The sequence below is a fragment of the Apteryx rowi genome, unplaced genomic scaffold (assembly GCF_003343035.1).
Source record: "Apteryx rowi isolate R43461 unplaced genomic scaffold, aptRow1 scaffold_220, whole genome shotgun sequence".
NCBI classification, from domain to species: domain Eukaryota; kingdom Metazoa; phylum Chordata; class Aves; order Apterygiformes; family Apterygidae; genus Apteryx; species Apteryx rowi.
This window is the reverse complement of record NW_020448531.1, coordinates 1194078-1216007: the sequence shown is the minus strand read 5'-3', so window position 1 is coordinate 1216007 and position 21930 is coordinate 1194078. Positions and strand designations below refer to the sequence as shown.

Below are 21930 nucleotides of genomic sequence, written 5' to 3'. Positions count from 1 at the left end.
CAAAGGCTTTATTTTTAACTTTATTTAACAGTTTTGGTAACAGAAATAGGGAAAATTTCTGATGGGGGGGGCGGTGTGGAGAAGAGAAAAAGGCACGAAGAGGGGTCACCTGAAAGGGACTCGTTAGGCTCTCCGTTAACCATCTCGGGCAGTGGTGCCATCAGAGGAGGACAGGGAGAGGGGCGCTTACCCTGACCATTTACCCACGACTGCGCGCGCCCAGCAGCGCCCGCACTGGGGCCAGGAAGAGGCGTTCTGGTGAGGATCGCCCCTCATCTCCTGCTCCGCGTCCTTCCACGCGGACACGGCACTTCTCCGAACTGCAACACAGCTCGTCACTGCTCTGCATTAGAGCCAGAGCTTGGTGTCTGCCGTCGTGGCTGTTGCAAGTGCTCCTGGGACCACATGCCCAGAACTGCTGGGAAACCCCGAGAGGTAAGGACTTCTCGAAAAACAAAGAATTTAGGAGCAAGGAGCTACAGAAGACAGTGAAGTCTTTACAAGGCCTAAAGGAGATGAGAGAAGCTTCCGAGTAGAAAGTGAGGAGCTTTCTAATGACACTGAGAATTAGGGGAAACCAACTAGAGGTGTTTTGCTTTGTTTGCTTTACAACATCCTGCCTTTGGATGATGGGGGAGACAGTATTTAAAGTCACAAATCATTGCCCTTGCAGGACCGTCCCCTGCAAGAAAAACATGCTTGGTGCCAGGCCTGGAAACATGCACATGCAGGACGCAAATCTGAGATGAGGGTTCACTGTTGCTAAGGAAAGCCGGGTCCGGTGCCTGGGCATACGGCATAGCCCATCGGCGGCACAGGGCTTCCATGGGGATGGATATATTGATAGTTCATAACGATGAGGATCCAAAGTCCACCATGCAAAACACCTAGTCTAGAAGACTTTTATTCAATAAGTAAATGGGAAAGAAAAATGCTTTTCCCCAGGCGCTTTGAGACTAGAGCCAGAGATCCCCATGCCACAGTCAGAGAAGCAGCAGAGGAGAAGGCTGGGAAACAGCAGCCTGAGCAGCCCTCACCCCTGCAACAAGTTGGGACAATTCTTTTGGAAGGCTCTATGGTTATTCCTGTTACTAGAGCATATTTCACTTTTCTAACTAAAGAATAAAAGCTGTGGATAGAGGCATTTCATGCATGCTGCTAAAGGAGATGCATTCTGCAGGAACTGTGGTCAAACTGAAGAATTTGGTTTCTGTGGGCAGCTAGTTTGGGGTGGAGAAAGGCAGTGGGTTTTCACTGCTGCTTTTATCTGAATTGATTGTATTTAATTATCTGGTACTGCCCTGGAGCTTGGGATAGGTGCTTTAATATGTTCGAAGTAAAGATGCCAGATACTTTTTTTTTTTTTTAAACATCTTAATTATCGACTTGCTGGTGACTGACTTGCTGTCTGACCAAACTTGATCAAACCACCAACTCTTGCCTAAGACTACCAAGGTCTTGCTATTTATACAGCCTTAATAAAGCAGGTGGCTTATTTCCTCTTCCCTTTCTCTCAGTGAACAACCATGGCAAAATATAGGCAACAAAACCGGAGCACCAAGAGGAAGCAAGATATATCACACTTTTACAGACACCAGGACTGCTAAATTGATTTCATAATACCACAGTAATATAATCACATAAGATAACCGACTGAAAAACTACCACCTGCTATTTTAAGAACCTGTCCTAGGGGACAAGGTATGCCACAGCATTTCCGTTCTCCATAGTTAATCCATGAAGGTGCACGCTAACAAACAGGGATAGGAAAGCAGAACTATTCTAGTGTTCACAGTACTAACTTGACTTACCATTTTCCAGAAAAAAAATGAAGTGTAAAATCCAGTTAACTGCATTAACTGTTATGTAACCTTCGTGGCATTACCATGGCCTGGGCAACGTGCTCTCAGTGACCCTGCTTGAGCAGGGGGGTTGGACCAGCTGATCTCCAGAGGTCCCTGCCAACTCCAGCGGCAACCTTTTAATGACTGACCTACAGGACAGGTTGCTGAACTTGCTGTTGGATTCTTGAAAGCATATGCTGAACTTTTAGGAAAGTATACATACAAATCAATACAGAATAACACACTTGTAGAGCAGACCTAGTAGCTTGTCCCCTCAAGCAAAGAGCCTGGAACTAAATTTCCTGAAATATTTAGCTGCCTAAAGATGAGACTTTCAGAAGTGTCCAAGCACGCTTCAGTGAATTCTAGTGAATAAAACATCAGGCCCCTGAATGTCTCTACAAACTGTAAACACGCAAGTTCACAGGCTGGGTGGACATTTGAGCAGTGAAAAGGATATTTAATTCGATCACAGCAGGTCCTTAGTGTCTTGGAAAAATAAGTGCAAGAGTGACTAATGGGTGGAAGAGTACTGAATATTTAAACACTGCAGTTTGTCCTAATAAGTGTTTTTTTCAGAGGGACGAAAGATGGGAGTGTACGTATCGTACAGACCAGGCTCTTGCTTTTCCTGTTTCCACAACATGACTGGCTTTACTCAGCTGGGTGCAAGGCTTTGCTTTGCATTTTGGCTGTTTTGAGAACCAAAGAGCCATTACTGCCACGCACAGGACACCCTCTGCTCTAGTTTCAAAAGCGAGCGAGAGGAAGCAAGGTGTGTGGTGAGTAAGCGCACAGAGAGGCTTTGACAAGTTGAGACCACAAATGGTTTATTTTTAAAGCTGACACTAAAGCAAGGATAACAAAGCAGCTGGTAGGTATTTTATAATCTGAGTTGAAATACAGTGTGTGTATGGGAGTGTGTGGGGGATTAGGATCAGCAAACCCTGTTAGGACCTAGCTCCTTTAAGGACCGGAAATTTGGGAGGTAATTGCTACTTGTCAGGGAATGGGGAGAGGGGCAGGTGTAAACTCTTGCAGGTGATTGAAAAACTGGAAGAAATCAGTGCATGGCAGTAGGCAGTGAGATGCTTTAATTTGGGGAATAATAAACATATGCGACCAGGAGAAGCAAAATGACGAAAGAAACTGTTCTTGTCAGAGGCAACTGTGACTGTGTGGTAGGACGACTGGCGTCAGGGTTTAATTTGCAGAAGTGAAGGGCATGCAAAAGAGTGTTTCCAAGGCACCCCTAAGAACAGAAACCTTTACGCGTTACAAATTAGGAGATACAGTCACCAGCAGCAGAAATGGAGACAGGGAGACTCACTTGATCCGACTGACTCAGACCAATTCTGCTTTGAATTAAAACATCTATTTTAAAACATTTCCCAGTGCTCCACTATTAAGTTATATTACTGGCATTTTTTAAGAGCACTCCATGTTTCAGACTAGTGCTTTTCCCGCTTTTGTTAGCTTTATAAAGGGGAGGAGGTAGAAAACTGTTTACCAAGAATTTCAGAAGGCAGTCTTCTATTGCCTTCCCTGCCGCCTAGGAGCTGGACATAACTTACATTTGAGGCTAACAATATAGATGAAAACTAACAAGCCTGGAATAGAGGAGCTGTCTAGGGCAGGTCTTTCTCCAGGCCCTCGTACCCCTTTTCCCAGCCCACAGGCATGTGGGCCAGCTCCTGCCTCCCTTGCAATCAGCAGCCCAGTGCAACCAACAACAAATTCAGCCTTGAAAGCAGAATTCATCTCACTCAGCCACAGATATCCCCATCTGAGTTAGTCCCAACAGTTCCTTTTATGCACGGAAGAGGAAGACGTATTCCTAAAGTACAGTCCATCCAACCAAAAGGATGCTGCCTCAGAATAAGATCAACCGCATGCCAGACGTGCCCCTCCCTTCTCAGTAACCACCTCGGTGACTAAATAAGATGGTCAGAACAAACCAAACACTTGGTCAGATGAATTTTATGCTGGTGCCTAAGCCTTGCAGTTCAGAAAAGGACTGCAGCCCCTGTGTGTGCACCTGCCTGGACTGGCCCTTAGTTGTGAATACCACGCTCAGGCACTGAGAAGGACTAAGCAGCTACTGATGTGGCTAGCTCCAAAGAGCAGCTTATCTTCGCACTGCACGCAGTCCTGATCAAAGCAACCAAACCTTTTAGCCTTGCCGACAGCCCAGCCTGATGCCATCATCTCTTCGTACACTGACTGCAACACTTACTCGGTTCTGAGTTTGGAAACCAGACCGGTGCGTGGCCTTGTTATCTGGTGAAGCATCCCGAAGTGCATTATCTGGCGTGTTATCACCCGGGCGCTCTGCACATGGTGAGCTACTACAACGCAGGAGCCCAGGACAGGACGGCAGGGCAGCTGCAGACGCACAAAAGCCTCGCTTATAGCTATCCTGTGGGGGAATGCACACCATAATTACAAACGCAGCTTAACCGTATTTACTTAACTAGGTCAGATGAGCTGTTCTAATCGCCACCTTGATTTTGCTAAACCAAAGCCTGAAGTGTGAGGTGTCTCACTGAAAGTGTTTTTAAAGCACAATTAAGTCAAGCCAAAAATCCAACCCTGAAGTGCAAAAACAAAGTCATGAGCATGTAAAGCAACTTATTCACAAAACACTTCAAAGGCACCAGAGCCAGTTAATTGTCTTCAAATTGATTTTAATATCTGTATTCCCTCTAGACATAACTCCAGGACAGCGATAGGAAATTCCAGGTGGTTTCTTATTCCAGGAAGCTCTTTATTTCACTCAGAACCAAGTCTTTCATATAATTTAATAACTGTTACATTGATTTCTCTTAAATCACTACAGCTGTGTGCACCAAAGCACTTTAAAAAATCATCTTTTTAAGAGTAGGTTGAGAATTTTTTTCCCTTTTTATCAAGAAAGATTAATAAGACATTCCAAGAGGGTGGTAGCAAAAAAAAAAGGGGGGGGGGTCTGTTTATGATTAACACATCCCCTACACACCACAAACCCTATGAACAGGGGATCAAACAAGGCTGTAACTGCATCTTCACAGCGTTATTGCAATGACTCTACCCAACGGTAGCCAATTCCTCCCTGTCTTCACCTAAACCAACCTTGACCGACCTCCTTCCTCCAGTCCAAGCACAACTCAGATTTTAGAACGGGTACTAAGTTTCCTGCCAAAGCAGTTATAAGTAGGGGTGTTTCACTGAGGGAGAAAAGGAACAAGTTTCTATAGAGCTCACTTGCAGCTGAACATCCATACTTTCCACACAAGCCAACAGGAGCTGCTCAGTCCTGCTGCTGCAAAAAAAATAATAATCAGGAGCTTTATTTTTCAGTGTAATTTATGCCAAATGAAACAATAAGAGGAGGCCTCTGTGTGCTCAGAGAGAAGTCCTGGCTTCGACAGATACAAGGAACAAGGCAAATGAACCTGAGCAAAGGGGTTGACTATCAGAAACAGTCCAAGGGTGAGATCATTTTAGATAACAAAAGGCTCAGAGGAAATGGGCAGAGTCATGTGTTTTAAACAATTCTAAACAGGATAGAACAGTGAAGTCTAAAGAAAAACCTGTGGTGGCCAAGAGCAGGAAATATTCAAGTGACATTATACTTTTCTAGAACAGGTTGCTCTGCTTTTATGATAAGGCTCAAGGGGCAGACTACAGCTCAAAACATGCACTTGCCAGGGGAACATTAGATCCCAATGTGTATGATGAAACCTCCCAAATTTAGTGTTTTGTTGTGGTAATTAACAGTTCTTATGAACAGCAACACAAGGCAAACATTTTTATCACAACAAGGCCGTGCAGAAGAACTACTGCATGCTAACACTGAATTCCAGCACATGGCGGGTCAGTTAGGCTTACCAGCATCTCAAGACTTCAGGTTTTGAGGCCAGAGGAAAAAAACAGCAGAAAGGGAGGAAAGCTACAGAAACTGAGATCCTGCTTCTCTTCAGGATTTTGATTTCTAAGGACATATTTGCAGTCAGCAGACTCTTTCCATAAGGAGATCACACTACGTGGTACGGGCCAGACTGACTAAGGGCAACAGTTTCCAAGATCCAAAAATGCTATCAGATCCCAATACAGCCTTATATAACTATTTTCTAAACCTTTATTTAAACCACTTGTTTATATTAAGAATGCCAACAGACTAGCATGGATGAATCACCCTGCAGCAGGCCAAAAAACAAAAATGTTGTGGAGGAAACATTTCAATTTCTCATTAGGCTGCTCTGAGCATGCAAATGAAGCATCTTTTCCAATATGCAGAAGGCATTCAACAAGGCTGCTGTGATAAGCACAGAAATCACTTTTCACCAGACTGAAGTGGCAGCGGTTAATGATTCAATTAAAAAGAAATTCCCAAGATAATTAAAAAGTGTGGCAACTCTCACTCATAGTACCCTCTGGCTAGCAAAGATTGTGTTACACTCTGAAGGTCCAACCAAGGTCCTCCCAAACAAAACAGGGAGAGAAGATGGGGGGAATCAAATGCTAGCACTGAAGGAAAAGACTTCTGCTCTCTGAACGCCCTTGTCATGCCCCCAAATCTAAGGCATGACCAGTTTCAGCTCATCACCACCAGCAGAAAGTGTTTACTGCACGAATACCTCAACAAAATCATTAGTCATTTGCTCTTTAGACTTTTTAAATCCATTTTCAATATCATGCACATTCCTGGAAAACTCTTTAAAGAGACAAACCGCCTACATGTTTAATGCAGTCCGAGGCCAGGCTGGAATCCCACTGCAGCCCAGAAGGTACATTACAGGGAGGGGGTGCTCGCCAGCTCGCTGTCAAAGCACACGCAGGGATCACATTCAGACCCGCGAAGCCTCACTCCAAATCGGAGATGATGCTTTCATTGCCTTCCTCTACCTCCCCAGGACAGTTTGCAGACTGGCAAACCGGCACTGGCAATGTGTTGAGACAAGTCAAGCTGTGGAACCCAAAGGGATAGCGGGCGCTCCCATGTGGCTCAGCTATCATAAATGGGATTTTGCTATCCAGGCAAAGAGGAGAGAATGGCCTATATTCCTGTATGAAGGCAGCACAGCTCTCACATAAGTACCCAATCTACCTTGTCTGCCCACTGACCACAGATTTAATCGAGAATCTCTTACCAGAGCATGCAGTGAGCTCCTCATGTTCTCCCTTCCGTTTCACTCCTGCCCGGCATGGTCATGACAGCACAAAGTCTAACGAGATTTGCCACTCCTGCCACCGCACGTGGGCAGTGCAGTAAAGACAGGTACTTTCCTATACAGTCACCTGGAAAGATGTAACTACCCAAGCTGGTTCCCACATGTCCCGAATAGCGTGTTTCAGGTCTCTAGGCAGAGTGTTAATATTTAACAGTTTGGCATCTGGGAGAGCAAGAAATCAGTAAAGTGGAAAATATTGTTGAAGCAAGAGATGGAAAAGCTCCAGGACACTCCCGGATGACTCCAGACTGATGCCACTGCCTCCAGTTAATTGCCTGATGCTCTAACAGATCCAGGCTCTAATTCTGGCTCCTATGAAAAAAATCATCAGCTTTTCTTTGGATGAGCAGTGACTAGTAGTTTAAGAAAGCCCTAGGTTTTATCAACTGATTTCCATGTTAGTGCTTACGTGAAATGGTCACAGGACCAGAAAGATTGGCTCTATTGACAGCTGTCCAGGAAAGAAGGGAAAAAAAACACAAATTAAAACAGCATTAGCTATCCAAGTCTCTTTCAAACACTTTTACAAGGGAAGCTATCTGCAAAGCACTTCCAGACCTAATCTTAAAAAGCCTAACACAGGGGCTGAGTCAAACCCACTGGCTCCCTGGGAAGAGATGAGGTCTGTTCACAACTGTTTGTGACAGTCTCCAGTCACCATTAACAATTTATTACATGCTAATATATCAGCGCACTAGGAGCAAACCACGTAGAGAGCTCAGTGAGGAACTGAGCGCTCAGAGAGGCTGATCCGTGGAGTAAGGCATCACTGGCTCAGGACTTCGGCAGGCAGAGCCAGCAGTTTGAGCTGCAGGGTGACTAAAGATCGAAATGCTTCTTTGAGAGACAACGGAGGACAAAACTAGTGTTATTTCCCATTAATGGACACTGTCATACTAGACACCTAGCGAGCACTTGTGTGAGACTGCACTGTGACAGCTCTAGACAGACACCACCCCTCTGAGGTGGTAACTTTATCAGATTAGTTTCATATTGGAAAACAAAGCTCTAACAAAAGTCTTATTCAGTGTTTCTCAGTTTCAGAGCACGAAGGGTGACACCACTGTCTTGTGTTATCTGTGGGAATCTCCAGAAAGTCCCAAGCAGTAATGCTGAGTGCACGGGCTTACAGAGAAAGACCAAGAGAAAAGCACCCATGCAAATGTTTTATTCATTGTGGGAACATATCTGGCACTATCTGCTATTACATGGCAGGTAATATATGAGCAAGAGAACTGGCTGGCTGTAAATGTTAGATTCAGAGATGGCACTTTACTGTTTCTACTCTTGAACTAGAAGAGCTCTCGTACACGTGGTGTAATAGGAAAAGTCTCACAACAGTTGCCTTGGAATGGGTCAAAGCAAAAGTGTAACTGCCTACGATCGCCTCGCTCCCTTGTATCACTTCTCTGAAAGCATGAGCACGGCACAAGAATCGTTTCTTGTTCTGGACATTATTTAAGGTCATTTATGTCTGGTTTGTCTCAGAGCCCTCCTGCTTTTATATTACAGAGCCAACACTTAGAGATGCATCTCCTTCTCATAAAGAGTCTCCAAAATCTGCTCTTGCCAAGCTGGCTAAGATCAATTTCCGTGATGCAGCAGGGAAAGGAAGCTGATCGACCACTTAGATACTAGAAAATACATAAGTTGAAGAAATAATTAAGCCCCTTTCCCGTTAAACCCATCAACAAAGCTACACCAGACCTGCAAGCTGAGACCTATGGAGAGGACCCTTCTCCCTCTCCCCATTGCAGCCTGTTAAATGGCTTCCACAGGTTGATGAGATCACATTTCTGTCTCATTCCTCCTGCAATTAATTCTGCAGGAGGCAAGGATCAATGCTATTACAATTCATTTACTTATCTGGTTTTATCCAGTTGTCAGAGTCTAGTCAACAACAGGATTCTGTCCCAGCAACAGCTCCTGGTGACCGATCACTGGAGCCTCTGTGTCAGCAAGCACACAGGCAAAGCCACCTCGCAGCAGCCTCCCCGGAGCAGTCGGCCCTGCCGCGGGGGTGAAGCGCACTAGACCAGTGAGGCAATTCCAGCAGCTTTGCCCAAGGAGTTGAACTTGGGCTACCACACCCGTGGCTCACCTCAAATGGCTCAAATTCCCAGTGTATGCAAATCCAAAGCTGCAGAAATCAGAGCCCCGAGGTGGTTCAAAACCTCTTTTCAGGCCTGCTGAGAAAATAAAAGCACGACTAAAGAGAATTAACACACCTCCCTCTATAGCTAATCAAAAAGAGGAAAAATGTATTAATTTGCTCTGCTGCTATAAATGCATTTCACACAACATTCCTAAAAGGATGTTCTCTGCTTTGTAATCAAGCTTGTAATCAGCAATTTAATCCAGTGCTCCTGACATCGCATCCACTACAAAGTAAGAAGCTGAGGCATCTCCGAATGAATCATGCAGGGAGAGGAGACAGATTATGAAGCAACAAGCTTCTGTTTACACATGTGTCTTGACATTCAGCAGTTACTGAAAACAAAAAGCATTCAAAAGCACACAGTAGCTTCATGGGGTCTACTGAAGTATTTCTCAGTGTGTCAAAGCATAATGTTGGCACAAAATACACACATACTGTCCCAGTGTATCCTTGTGTCCCCCTTGCACTGTTTTCAGTGAGCTGGGGTTATATTGGAGGACATGCTTAGAATTCACAGTGAAACATCTAGAAATGTCAATCTTCACCTGAACACAGAAGAGAGGGAAAAAACAAACTCAGCTCTATTTCATACAAACCTGAATAGAGTCCCCATGCTTATCGATCAAACTAAATCATAAACCTGAAGTAGACAGGTGTGACGTTCAGCTAAGCTAGTTACCTCACTCAGAGGAAGCTTGGCTCTGCCAGTAAACTGGCTTCTTTTTTTTGTGACCAGGAAAAAAAAACAAAACAAAAAATCTTTTAATGAAACAAGTTTGACTTTTAGATAATGTAAATGAACATTTTCAAAAGAGCCCATGATTCTGGGCAGTTCAGATGAGACCTTAAAAGTCCAGCTTGCCAGCAACTGCTGAGCCCCCAGCCTACCTGTAAGTCATGCCTCACTAGAAGACCACAAGCATACAAAAAAAATCACTCCAGAATTTCTAACATAAGCTCCTTGCAGGACTGTCTAATTTGAAAAGCTATTCTGAATGTGGCTTGAAGTATGCACCTGCCCCAAAGGACTGCAAGAATTCTGCTCCTTCTCACCTTTCCTGTTTGGGGAGTCATGCTCAGGATACAAGTATGGGAAGTAACGGGGTCCTCCATTAACTCAATCTGCACTGCTTTACCTTGGTTCCTTCCAGCAGGGTTTTGAAGCACAGAGGACCTCTGCCTGCCATGGCAGGAAGCCAGACTGCTCGGCACCTGCATGCTTCCCAGATAACTGGGACAGCAACTTACTGACATAAGATGGCTGAGACTATGGAGTTCATTCAGTTTGGCTGTTGCCTTGACAGGTCAAAGGAGGGTAACTTTCTGCAGTTTTGCTCACTGTGCATCTGTAGGTGCTGGAAAGAGGAAACTAATGCAAGGAACACACTGCCAGGCACTGATAGTATCTCAGTTAACTCCTGAAATGGATGTAGTTAGTCCTTCCTTTATTCCAAGTCAGCTCTGTCACACAATAAGCTGCTTCCCAGTCTTTACTGGCCAACCTTATAAGACACTGCCAGAGGCAAGTGTAACATTTCAAAAACTTTATGGAATGAGTTCCTTCCAACCCAGTGAGATCCCCGAGATGAGACTCTGTTGGTCAATAGAGCCACCAAATGAACCAGGGTGACTATTCCTCCCACGTCTCACCAACTCCACAAAAAAATGAACTGGCTTGAGTCTCAATTTGTTAGGCACAGAGCTGATGGAGTCCATAAGCATTCACTATTCAAGAATCCACCCCTTCTAATTAGTGTGAAAGCACATGCAATATACACAAGCGAACAGAGTTCTAGGAGTCGAATGATTTAACTGACCGAAGCATTTTCAGATTCACACTTACCTATACCCTCCTGTAAATGGGATTCTCCCATGCACTTTCATTGTCTATGTTAAACAATTTTAAAACACAGAAGCAATGAATTTATCACAAATAAGCTCCTACTAAAGCAATGGAAAGTTTCTGAATTACTGTTGTCAGAGAGTCTATCCCAATTACACACAATTGCTATCATGTGCTAGACAAATGTAAGACAACATTGACAGTCTCTTCCTTTTCCCTCTGTAGCACAATCCTAAAGAAAACAAAGACCATCACCATAAAGCACCAATTTTCCCCAAAGACATCGGTAGCTATGTACTTACCTGAGGAAAATCACCATTTTTTGGTAAGAAGTCAGTGGGGTCCACAGATGCATAGTTTGTTTCCAAGAAATGCGGTCTGCTGATGGAATTCATATAAAAATCGTGAGAGGAATTAAAATATTGCCTGTAAGGAAATGGGAAAAGCAGTTATTTCCTGTCAGTCCTGAGAATTTCTCAGGTTGCTTCAGACCCCATCATCAGCGGTGAACCAGCTACTATGGAATGACACATACAAGAGACTGATTTTAAAAAGCTGTGTTTATCCAGAAGAGATATCTACAGGGCAAAATAATAAATCTACAAATTATATCATACTTCCCAGACTCACTAGTGTAAGAGTCTGGAAAGCTGTAACACAGTCATTAGATTAAGAATTAAATTCTCAACAATTTGTGTAAACTGGGAAAGGTTTCTCAGACAGAAAGGGTCTGAAGGACTAAATAATGTTTCAGTCCTGACAACAAAGCAAAATTAAACCTCTGAGATATTCCAGTGCTAAGTGTTTGACGGGTGTGATAGAAGCTGACAATCACACTGTACATAAGCACAAGCATTAAGCTTCACAGAAACATCACACATGGACCCTAGCTCAGGTCAAGGAACTCAAGAAGCCCCACAAACTGGCACAGACAAGCCTGCACACCGGGAAAGGGAAAGACAACACCTTCTTACACCCCTAACAAGGGATTTCACCAGTCAGATATATGTGATCTTATCTTAAAAAGAGATAAAAATAGAAGAGATAGGGACATGCAGAATTATTAGAATTATTAGCCCAGACATGGCTTTGTAGGGATGCATTATGGATGTAACTGATTAATTACTACCTAGTTACAAAGCAAGATTGCTGTCAAACTAACAAATGGAAAAAAAAAAAAAAAAAAGAGCAAAGATCTTCTGATTACTCTCTCCTGGGCAGGGCACATGCCAGCACTTCCTCCTGCCTCCCTTCCCCCAGAGCCAGCTGCCTCTGAACAGAAAGTAGGTAAGAATTGCAAAACAAGACGATTCCCTCTCCTCCTCCTCAGGAGTAGCCTCTGGCCTGTATTACATGACTGTCTTCTGGTTTTGCTGTTACACACACAAGCCCTTTCCCTCTCCTGCAGGAGCAAGGAATGTGCTTCGTAATCTTTCCCGTAAGGGCTGTGCACTCAGACTGCTTGGGCAATCGCCACCCAACACGTTTTCATGTTGGAACCATTAAAACGTTTCACCCTGATTGGTTTCCTCTTGTGGCAAGTTACACGTTTTTGTAATGCCAAGGTTACAGAACCCACAGCAAATAAACTTTAACAAGTCACTGGAGAAGGCGGGGGGGAACAAAATTTAAATACTATCCAGGAGCAGAGCTAGGGAAGGACTGCACCACCAAAGTATTATTAAGCAGTTAAAATGTCATATGTGCCTAGCAGTTCTTTAACATACCATGCCTTACATTTACATATGCATTTATCTGCAAACATACACAGTTATCTCCCTCCGCTAAATACATTTTTATTTCTCTTTTGCATCACTAAAGATAATAATCTGGAAAAGTACCAGCTCCCTCCTCCTCCTCTTTTTTTTCCTTTCTATATCAATGCTGCCACTGTTTTAGCTCTTTCAATATATCTCTACAGTAAGTAATTACCAGGGTGCAAATGCAAAGAGGTGTGGATTTAGCACACTGTGCATCTCATAGCTCTATCTAGAACTGGCCCTTGGCTCCTCCTAATCTACTTGGCCAAATTAAAAGCTATGGACAAATTCTGGGAATTAATGGCGTTACACACAGGAAAAACTTGTTTAAACTGCATTAAAGTTGAAACTGGTGCGGTCTCACCCTCTCCTTTGCATGAGCACTGGAGTTTGTCCAGCCCCAACATGAACTAACCAGGAGAAGAGAAAACTATTTGTATCCAAAGAGTAAGCATAACCTATTTCACGAGATTCCCAAAGTCAGACGAGTCAGTGGAGGTAACGTGAAGATGACCAACGTAGCCCCAGTTCTGCCTGGCCTAACCTGTTGTGGAATGGCTAGCTTTGGCCTGTTATTCTGAATCCCTTAATCTTGGTTTTCAGATCAGCGAATGTCAGATGCACTTTCTTCTTGCAGAGTCTTGAAATAAGAGCAAATAGCAATTCAGTGCACTGCTTTGAGATCCTCTTAAGAAAGCCACTAAGTACGCAGTGCTTGCCAAAGTCCTTTTAGTACCCTTGGTACTATGCTTTGCCTTTCATTCAGTAAGAACTTAAGAATATTCACCCTCATTTGAAGAGCTGGCATAAAGCCACTGACAGGTTAACTTTAATTATACCACAACAAACAGGGTAACTGGAAGAGGCAAGTATGCGAACCTTGCTGTATTGCCAAAGCAAAAGTGTGAAAATAACCTCACAGCAAGATTGCCCTGTACATGCCTGCTCACCCTTTCGGTACTTAGTTACTGATATGCTTCTCCACAGAAGTCAACAGCTTCCGCTCCGAGGCTGATTAAAGGTCATTTTAGACAGAAAATTCATGTTGGATTTATTCACACTGGATTTACAAAAGACTGCCCCCTTGCACACTTAAACTAAGATCTGACATCAAGATGCAGCACTAGGAAAGGATCCAGGTGTCCTGGCTACTAGAAGAGAACACCTGCAACCATCAACTCCAACACTGCAAGTCCATGTCCCATCACGGCAATACTCAGCTTGCCCATGGAGAGCCACACTCTGGCTAACCTGACCCATCCAGAGCCAAAATCCCTCTGATTAAACTCAGAAGCCAGCCAGGGTCATGCACATTTGGGGCTTATCCAACAATAGTTGTATGAAAAGTGTTAATGAGTCTCTTTCAGGCCACTGACTCACTTTAACCATTGACGTTGGCTCTTGAAGCAATCAAGGCCCTGTATTGATTGCTAACCTCATAATAATTAAATATATGTGCTTATCATTTAGTCTAGTGAAACTGATCTCTAACCGTAGTGCCAAGATCAGAGTTTAATGAGTTAATGCTAGAGAGTTTGGAGCCATCTTATTTTACTTCTTTTGGCCACAGAAAGCCAGTGCTGATCATCTTCCTGAATAAAAACAGACCTCTTAACACAAATGACTAAACGTTTAGTTGTAAATTCTTAGAGAAATTATTCTGCGCTGAGAAACTAAAGTTAAGTTTGGGGACGTGCCGTGTTCCTCAGACAGAAGAGGCTGCATTTGGCCTGACACAGGAATCTGCGACCAGCCCCTTGGAAGAGGCATGCTCCATTACAACACAGGCGGCTTCTACATCCCCTTTCGTTTTCTGAAAAGCTAATCATTCCCAAAGAAATCAAACAGACAAAAAAGGACGGAATGCTGGTCTCCCACTTTTATTTAAGTGGTGTTTCACAAAAGAGGAAAAGAGAATCTAGCTCAAGAGCTAAGTTCAGAGAAATTAGACTTTGATTATGTGAAAGAAGAGATTACACCTGCTGACCCAGGTACACATGTCCTTCAACAGGTACAGGTTAAGAAAATAAGCTTCTACTCCCTGCCCACCACACAAAACAAGCCAATAAAGCCAAGCCCAAAGATTCAGCTGTAAGAAAAAGAACATTTAGAAATCCAACTAGAGGGACATTTCCCTCTAAGAAAGCATGAAGGAAAGTACACAAAGCTGTGCAAAGTTCAGAACACACCGAGCACTAGATGTCCTACTGCAGAGATGTATCCTATACTTAACGAAGGAATAAAGCAGATGGCCCACAGGAACTCTTTCATCTCCCGGTTCTGTGACATTATGAGCTGGGTGGGGAGCATCCTTGCATTATATCAAGTTCAGACAATTGCTTTAAAGAGCAAGACTTTTTTTTGCTGCCACCCACTCTAAACATAGCAGCAGTGGAACAGTTTGATGTAAGGCAAACCTGAGCTGACATCTGACTTGAGCAAACGATTTGATGTCAGTCCAGCCTGTGGGTCTCATGGCAGGCTTATTTCATTCAACCCAGAAGAGGGGTTCTTTTTTTGTTGGTTTTTGTTTGTTTTTTTGTGGGGTGGGGTTGGTACAGAATTTGATCATTTCAGCCAGTTCTCCTGAAGCTCACGTTTTCAGCAGCACAGCCCACAGGAAAACGTTAGGGACAAGCACTTACTAGAATCCAAATCTCATAAGTGAGCCAATGCACTGCACGTCCTTCCCAGGAGATGGGTATCCATCCTTTCACAGCTTAAGCCTGCTATAGCAGCACTTGTTTAAACCACCACGGTACAGCGCCTGCCTCACACGCTTTACCTCAGCTGCTCATAAATGTGTCCAATGTACCTGAAGCCCTTCTGGGGCTATGCTGTAATTTCACTGTGGACCACCTTTGTGTATTTTGGCGAGGCTTTATGCTTTGATGTTATAGCCTCTATCCAGAGATGCAAACTTCACATCTCAGGTCTGCAGATGATCAGAGCCAGGCTGGCCAGGTCACAGGCTACCTAGCACTGATCTAGGTACTCTTCCTCCTCATCATTAGACCAATTCATGCTTTTCAAAACCTACTTTATTATTATAGCAAGCAATACTCCACAGGCAGGGGGAAAGTGGGAAAGGGCAGGAGAATGGCAGGAAAAGGCGAGGGTTGGGGGAAGAAAGCTTTGCTCCAAGTTTTGAGAAATACTTTTTGTGGATGTGTGTGACACCACTTCTAACAGCACAACTGGACTGATCCAGACTCCCTTGAAGCCAGGAATGTATTGAGCCTACTGCTGTAAAAGCAGCCCAGCTCTTTAGGGGTAACAGCCTCAGAAATTAACTGCCCTCCAATTCTTCCCTGCAGGGGATCTGAACTTCATTTGTTCTTTCAGCAAGTTTTAATATACCGTTTACTTTTTCAGATTAAGAAAATCTGAAACAAAGACAGAAGCTTTAGTATCTTTTAAATAAGTTCTCTAGCATGAAAGTACTGAAAAGAAACAGGAAAAACCTGCTTCAGGACAAAGTGGTTGCTATGAGAATAAGCCATGTCCAAACACAGCCACTTGCAAATGAGATTTCTTCTGCAAGGATTCTGAAGAGAAGTTTGGACTAACTATTTCTATCTGCATTTCCCTATTTTATAATGCAGTCTATAATTACGACTCCTTTTAAAAATTACATTTTTCATTAACTTTTTTTTTGTCCCTTTCAGGACTACTGCTGTAATGCCCTAACCCTAAATCCCACCTAAAAAGATCTAGCTGCAGTTTTAAAACATAAAAGGACAGACTTGTTTATTTTCTGTGAAACACAAAATCTCACCTAAAAGGTCATTTTTAGAATTATCAGGATATGAAAAACAGGAAGCTAAAGCTGCAGCCTTGGCTAAATCATTCTCTAGCAAATAAACACTACAATGAGCCTCATTCCCAAAAGTAACTATACCAAAGTCAACAAGTTTACATTTGCGTTAAAGGCAGGCATGTCTTTGCAGGATCAAGGCTATAACATTTCCAGCAGAGTTGACACGAGCAGCAAAGACAAGCACTAAATGGGAAGAAAATGAGGGGCCAAACAAGAACAAATGGTCAAGGAAAAAAGAAAAAAACAACACAATAGATAAACACAATCTAATCTTGTGGTTCAATACAGCAAAACAGAAATTCTGTTATAGCTCTCTTGAGGATTCACAAAGTGTAATTTACAGGAATCATGCTCAAAATGTACACCCTCTTCCAATCAAAGACAGACTAGCTAAGAGCAAAGAGACTGAACTTATCTGATAATGCCTCTCAAATTCTCACTTTGGGAAGCAACTAACGAGGCAGAACTCCATTCAACGGCAGTGTGACAGGTTCTTGGTGTTCCTACACAAGGAATTTATTCTATTCACCCTATCATTACTGGCTAACTTACTTTCCAGACTGTGGACTAGAGACAAGAAAGCAAGCAGAACTAATACTGAGATAAAAGGAGTCTCGTCCATCTGAACAGAAGAGCTGATTCTTACTGCTGATGGTTCAGCTGGAACTTAGACACTCATCAGAACAGATATCTCTGCTTTTCCATTAAGATGCTAAAATCTTCTTAGGAAGGAGGTTAAGCTAAATCCTTAAGCACCTGGAACAGTTATTAGCTCATGATATTAAGTTCTATTTCTCTTATTTTTCTTCCTTTCACCTCTGACCTAAATAAAAACACATCCTGTATATCTGTGCCACTCCCTGTAGTCACAGAGAGACTAAAGCAGCAGTAACTAGTCTTCAACCCTTCTTCCCAACAACCAGCATCTGCCAGCCCCAACATCAGGGTTCTAATCCCAGTCACTTTGTGGTGGCACTTTCTAGTACCCCAAAAGTTTCCTGTCATGTCCAGCATCCTTCCTTCCTACCCAGAAAGGAGGTTCATCATAAAATGGGAGAAGGAAGAACAATATCTATTGTTACACAAAGAGCCCTCAAAAAATGCCAGAATTATGGCATATAATTTTCTAGATGAGTTTCTGGACTGAAAACAGAACACACATGGCTTATGTTTCTCCCCACCAGACAGTGCCACCGTTACTATTCAAAGGTCACTAAAACCCACTGCAACTCCGTGCTTTATAGCACTGAACTATGCTGTATACTAGAGAGCTTTACTTAGAAGGAAGTCATAATTTCTCACACGAGCTCATACTCATCACCCCGCACCTTGCAGAGTGAGCTTATCAGTGAAGAACATCAGTTATAATCAGAGGAAAAAAAAGTCGTAACTCTCAATAAACTCTGGTTTGTGCAGTTAGGGGCTGTACGCTATGTAACAGTATAAGTCTGCCACCTGGTACCAATAATATCTCTTCTCTGCACTGTCTGTATCAGGCCAGAGACTATATGACATATTCGTTCAGCTACACTGTGCTAATGGGGTGTTTTATGAACTCCATTAGTGTAACAAATCCATGCTAAACGAAGGCTGTTCCTCCCTTGCAGCAGCCTCCAGGTTTACCAGAAATCAAACTTTTTTTTTTTTTTTTTTTAAACAAAAGCTACTTGCTACTTTTTCCAAGATGTAGCAGTTTATGAAATGCCACAAGATCAGTGTGATGCAATTATTTCCCCATCAGTTAGTGCTTTCCTTGTTTACTTTCTTTCACTAAAGAAACAGTTGAATCATGGGGCGTGCAAGAGCAGAGGGGTATTGTATAAAGGAGAACAGCACTCACTGGTTTTCATTTGGGAAAGATGAAGTTGGGAAAGAGGCAGGGTAGCAGTTACTCCATGAATCGGCAACCAGCATGGAATTCTGAAAGCAGAAACCAAAAAAAAGTTACAACAGCAGAGGACTAGCACAATTACCTGCAGCTGCAAATCTTAGGTCCTGAGGTCCGAGGTTTATGACCTCTCCCCCCTCCAGTGCCTGCCAGAAGCAGTGGTGATTTTTAGTCTCTCATAGCAGGAGATATATAGTCCCACACTCTAGTGTGGGACTTTTACATCTACTTTGCTGTTGTCTCCAGAAAGACAACAGGATCATTCCCCTTTCCTAGTCCTTTAACCTCAGTCTTTGTGGAAAGTGAGTAGCAATCTTATTAATTTGAAATTAGCTTGCATAGATAAATGCCCCAAAACCTTCTTTATCTTTCCACCTCCCCTAAACTGTGGCCAGCATTAACCGGAAAGTTTTAGCTCAGCATTTACCATTACAGTCATGGGAAGAATATAATATCTTATTTCTCAGCTAAAAATGAATCTTTCATTTGTCCTTTTTTTCCCCTGTGTCTAAAGTGAGAACTCGTGTTGGAAGAAACATGCACTTGGTGAAAGAGCCTACTAGGGTTTTTTAACTTTTATATTCCTACATGTGCCAAAACTCAAAACTAGAGCCATGAACAGAAATGGAGAAGCGCAGGACCTTGTAGGCTATTTGAGGGTAGAAGTTTGCTTTTTGTCCTGTTCAGAACAAATGCATCAGGGATAAAGCCTTGTTTTAGCGCCGTATCAGGACAAACGCAATCCCATCTCAGCTCTGCAACTCAAAAAAGACACAGCTGGTACTAGCAACAGATTTCGCATCTCTCAGAGAGGCGAGCTAGGGTAGAAACAAAGTTTGCAATTCTGTGTAATCTCTTCAGCTCTTTCCCTTGGAGCCTGCAATATGCCAGCTTTTAAAGTGGTATCATTTTAATCACAACCTTGTTTTTCACCTCCCACTTCAAAGGCAGCATGGACTGTGACAGCCCTCAACCCTCCAGCATTACCAATCAATACTTCATGCCCCTGGACAGCTGCCTAGAAAGGCTGGTAAATAGCTCTGGTAAACATTCACAGGGACTCCCAGCATCTGACAGGCTGGACTGCTTTGCTCAGACCCCTCCTGGTTACATTCTCAAGCCAGTGTCTCCCTACACTTCCGCGACAACCTGCCAGAGCCTTCACCTCCATGGCTGGTACGGCGAGCTGGGACTGGAAGTTTGGGATGCTGTATAGAGTATTGCCTGACTGCTGGTGCTCATGCTGCGGATAGTTCTTCCCCCCGTCCATGGCAGGATGTGCTGAGGGCATCAGCCTATGTCCTGCTGCATGTAGTCCTCAGGGCTGGTGGAACAGTCTATGGAGTGGTGGAAGGTTCTTTATCTGTGCTCTTCACCCTGCACCATGTCCTAGGGTAGAAAAGAAATGCACATTTAAATTTTATGAAGAAGGAGAAAACACATCTAAGACCAAACTTAGCTAAGAAAGCAGTGAATAGATGTCAGACTATGAAATGCCTGCTGCCTCCTTTGGCTGAGTAATGAACGAATCACTGCCTGAGGTCAGAGCATCTCACCGCTCTGATCTTGCCGTACTTTGGTGTCTCCCTAATTTCATGGAGGCTGTTCACCATACATTGATAGTTTTCCCCACTGCTACGCACAAAGATCAAACTGTGTAGTATACTCTTAGCGTTAACACTGTTCACCTAATAAATATAAGAACTTATCAGCTGGCTTTCATTTTCCCTGTTGCTAGCAAGATGGGCTTTCAGAATCTTTGTCATTTCTGGATTTTTGCCAGTTCACTCTTCAGAAAAGTATAGAACAAGAGCATTGCTCTGACGAGGATTAATCTCACGACAATACATTGCTTTCAGTGCCACATTTCTGTCAAGCCTCCCAAAGTAACTTCTGACATGCTTAACTAGGGTTCATAAACCCCCCTCACTGGAGCAGCCATGGGGAGTCACGATCGGGGCAGGAGCAGCACCAAGGGCAAGTCTGGAAGCACAAACCCACGCCCTAAAACGCTAAACTGCACCTTTATATGGGAAGCTGATGGAAAAAGAGTGGTGCAAGAGGCACAGCACCAGCAAGTCCTATGCCTGGTGTGGAAAAAACCTGGTGGAGAATTACAGAAAGAAGAGGGGTAGGGAGACTCAGAGAAACACAAGACTGATTTCTCACTAATCTCGATAGCGGTGTTTAGATGACCTGAACAAACAGATGTTCTGTCTAGATGACCGGTCACAACTTCCTAAACCATTACACAGATGTTTTATCAATTCAGGATTTGAGCATCAAGAAACCTGACTAATGATGCTTTAAAACCAGGATAGTTTCACAGAAGATAATTATTTCAGTAAGTGACTGGTTTTAAAAGAAAACCCAAATGCCAAAAGGAACATTTAAAATCACTTGAAAGGCCTGAAAGCCTGGTATACGCTCATTCCCCAAAGCCCTGCTTAATGAAGAAATAGCTAGTTTGAACAACAAATGGTTGAGGAAAAGGCTGTTCGGAGGTTTGCAAAGATGTCTGGAGCCATGAACCATGCAGACTTCCTGGCCAGCAAAATCTCTGCATCTAACAAGGGCCCTGTTAATGTTTCGCACAACTTCTGGAGTCTCCCACGAACACGCTGCTCCCCATAGAGCCCAGCCACAGTGATTCTGAGCCATACTCATGTCCCTTGCATGGACCATTAGACTAAAGAGAACAGAGAGGAGGTACTAGAGGGACAGTTGTTGTGGTTTTTATTATTATTTTTATTAACTGGCCTCCAAACTGACAATGACAGATTTCCTCTGAATACTGAGCTGTTAATCAATGAACAGAATAGCTGCAAGAACCTGCAATTTGCTTTCATATGGGTACTTGGGGAAAACAGCAAAATAGCTCCGAGACTTCTACTATTAGTCTTACCCACTGTAGAGGCAGGAAATACTGACCACATCTCAACTTCGTTAATGGATTTAATCATTGAAGTTTTATTGTTCTGCTTGTCATCTGCTCAGTTCCAAGGACACAGGTACTGTGACTCACTCCAAGGGAAACTAATCATTAATGGCTGAACAGAATCAAAGTCATTTCTAGCACCTGTAGAGTAACTAAAAAGGTGCTTTACAGCTTTTTTTCTGCTAAATTCTCCATAACCCCAAGGGACATCAAGTTTCAGTTGGATTTAATTAGGAGAAATGACAGTAAAAGCAATCTGTACAAACGTTAAGAGCAAGAGATGCTTCCACAATTTCTTTTGAATTCCATCCTACCTTTTCTGGTCCCTCTTCTCCCTTCCATGACTATTTGCCATCAGAAGCCTGTAGCATGAGCGCCAAAGAAATTAAACTAGCTAATGTATTTTCATTGAGCAAGGTACTGAAGCAGAAAAACTAAGTAGACCAAAATGAAGATGCAATTTAAA

The 21930-nt window shown here is 43.3% G+C and overlaps 1 protein-coding gene across 4 annotated transcripts in view; it reads right to left on the bottom strand.

Moving 5' to 3' along the window:
* SBNO2 (strawberry notch homolog 2) overlaps window positions 1-21930 on the bottom strand; it is a 70281-nt gene that overhangs the window by 35527 nt on the left and 12824 nt on the right. For all 4 annotated transcript variants that reach the window (XM_026064789.1, XM_026064792.1, XM_026064790.1 and 1 more), the window contains 3 exons: window positions 19692-19915; window positions 18479-18558; window positions 11361-11484 (listed from right to left, as the gene is read on the bottom strand). In XM_026064789.1, coding sequence (XP_025920574.1) covers window positions 11361-11484; window positions 18479-18558; window positions 19692-19817 — 330 coding nt within the window. In that variant the 5' untranslated portion in view covers window positions 19818-19915. The remainder of the gene's footprint in view (window positions 1-11360; window positions 11485-18478; window positions 18559-19691; window positions 19916-21930) is intronic.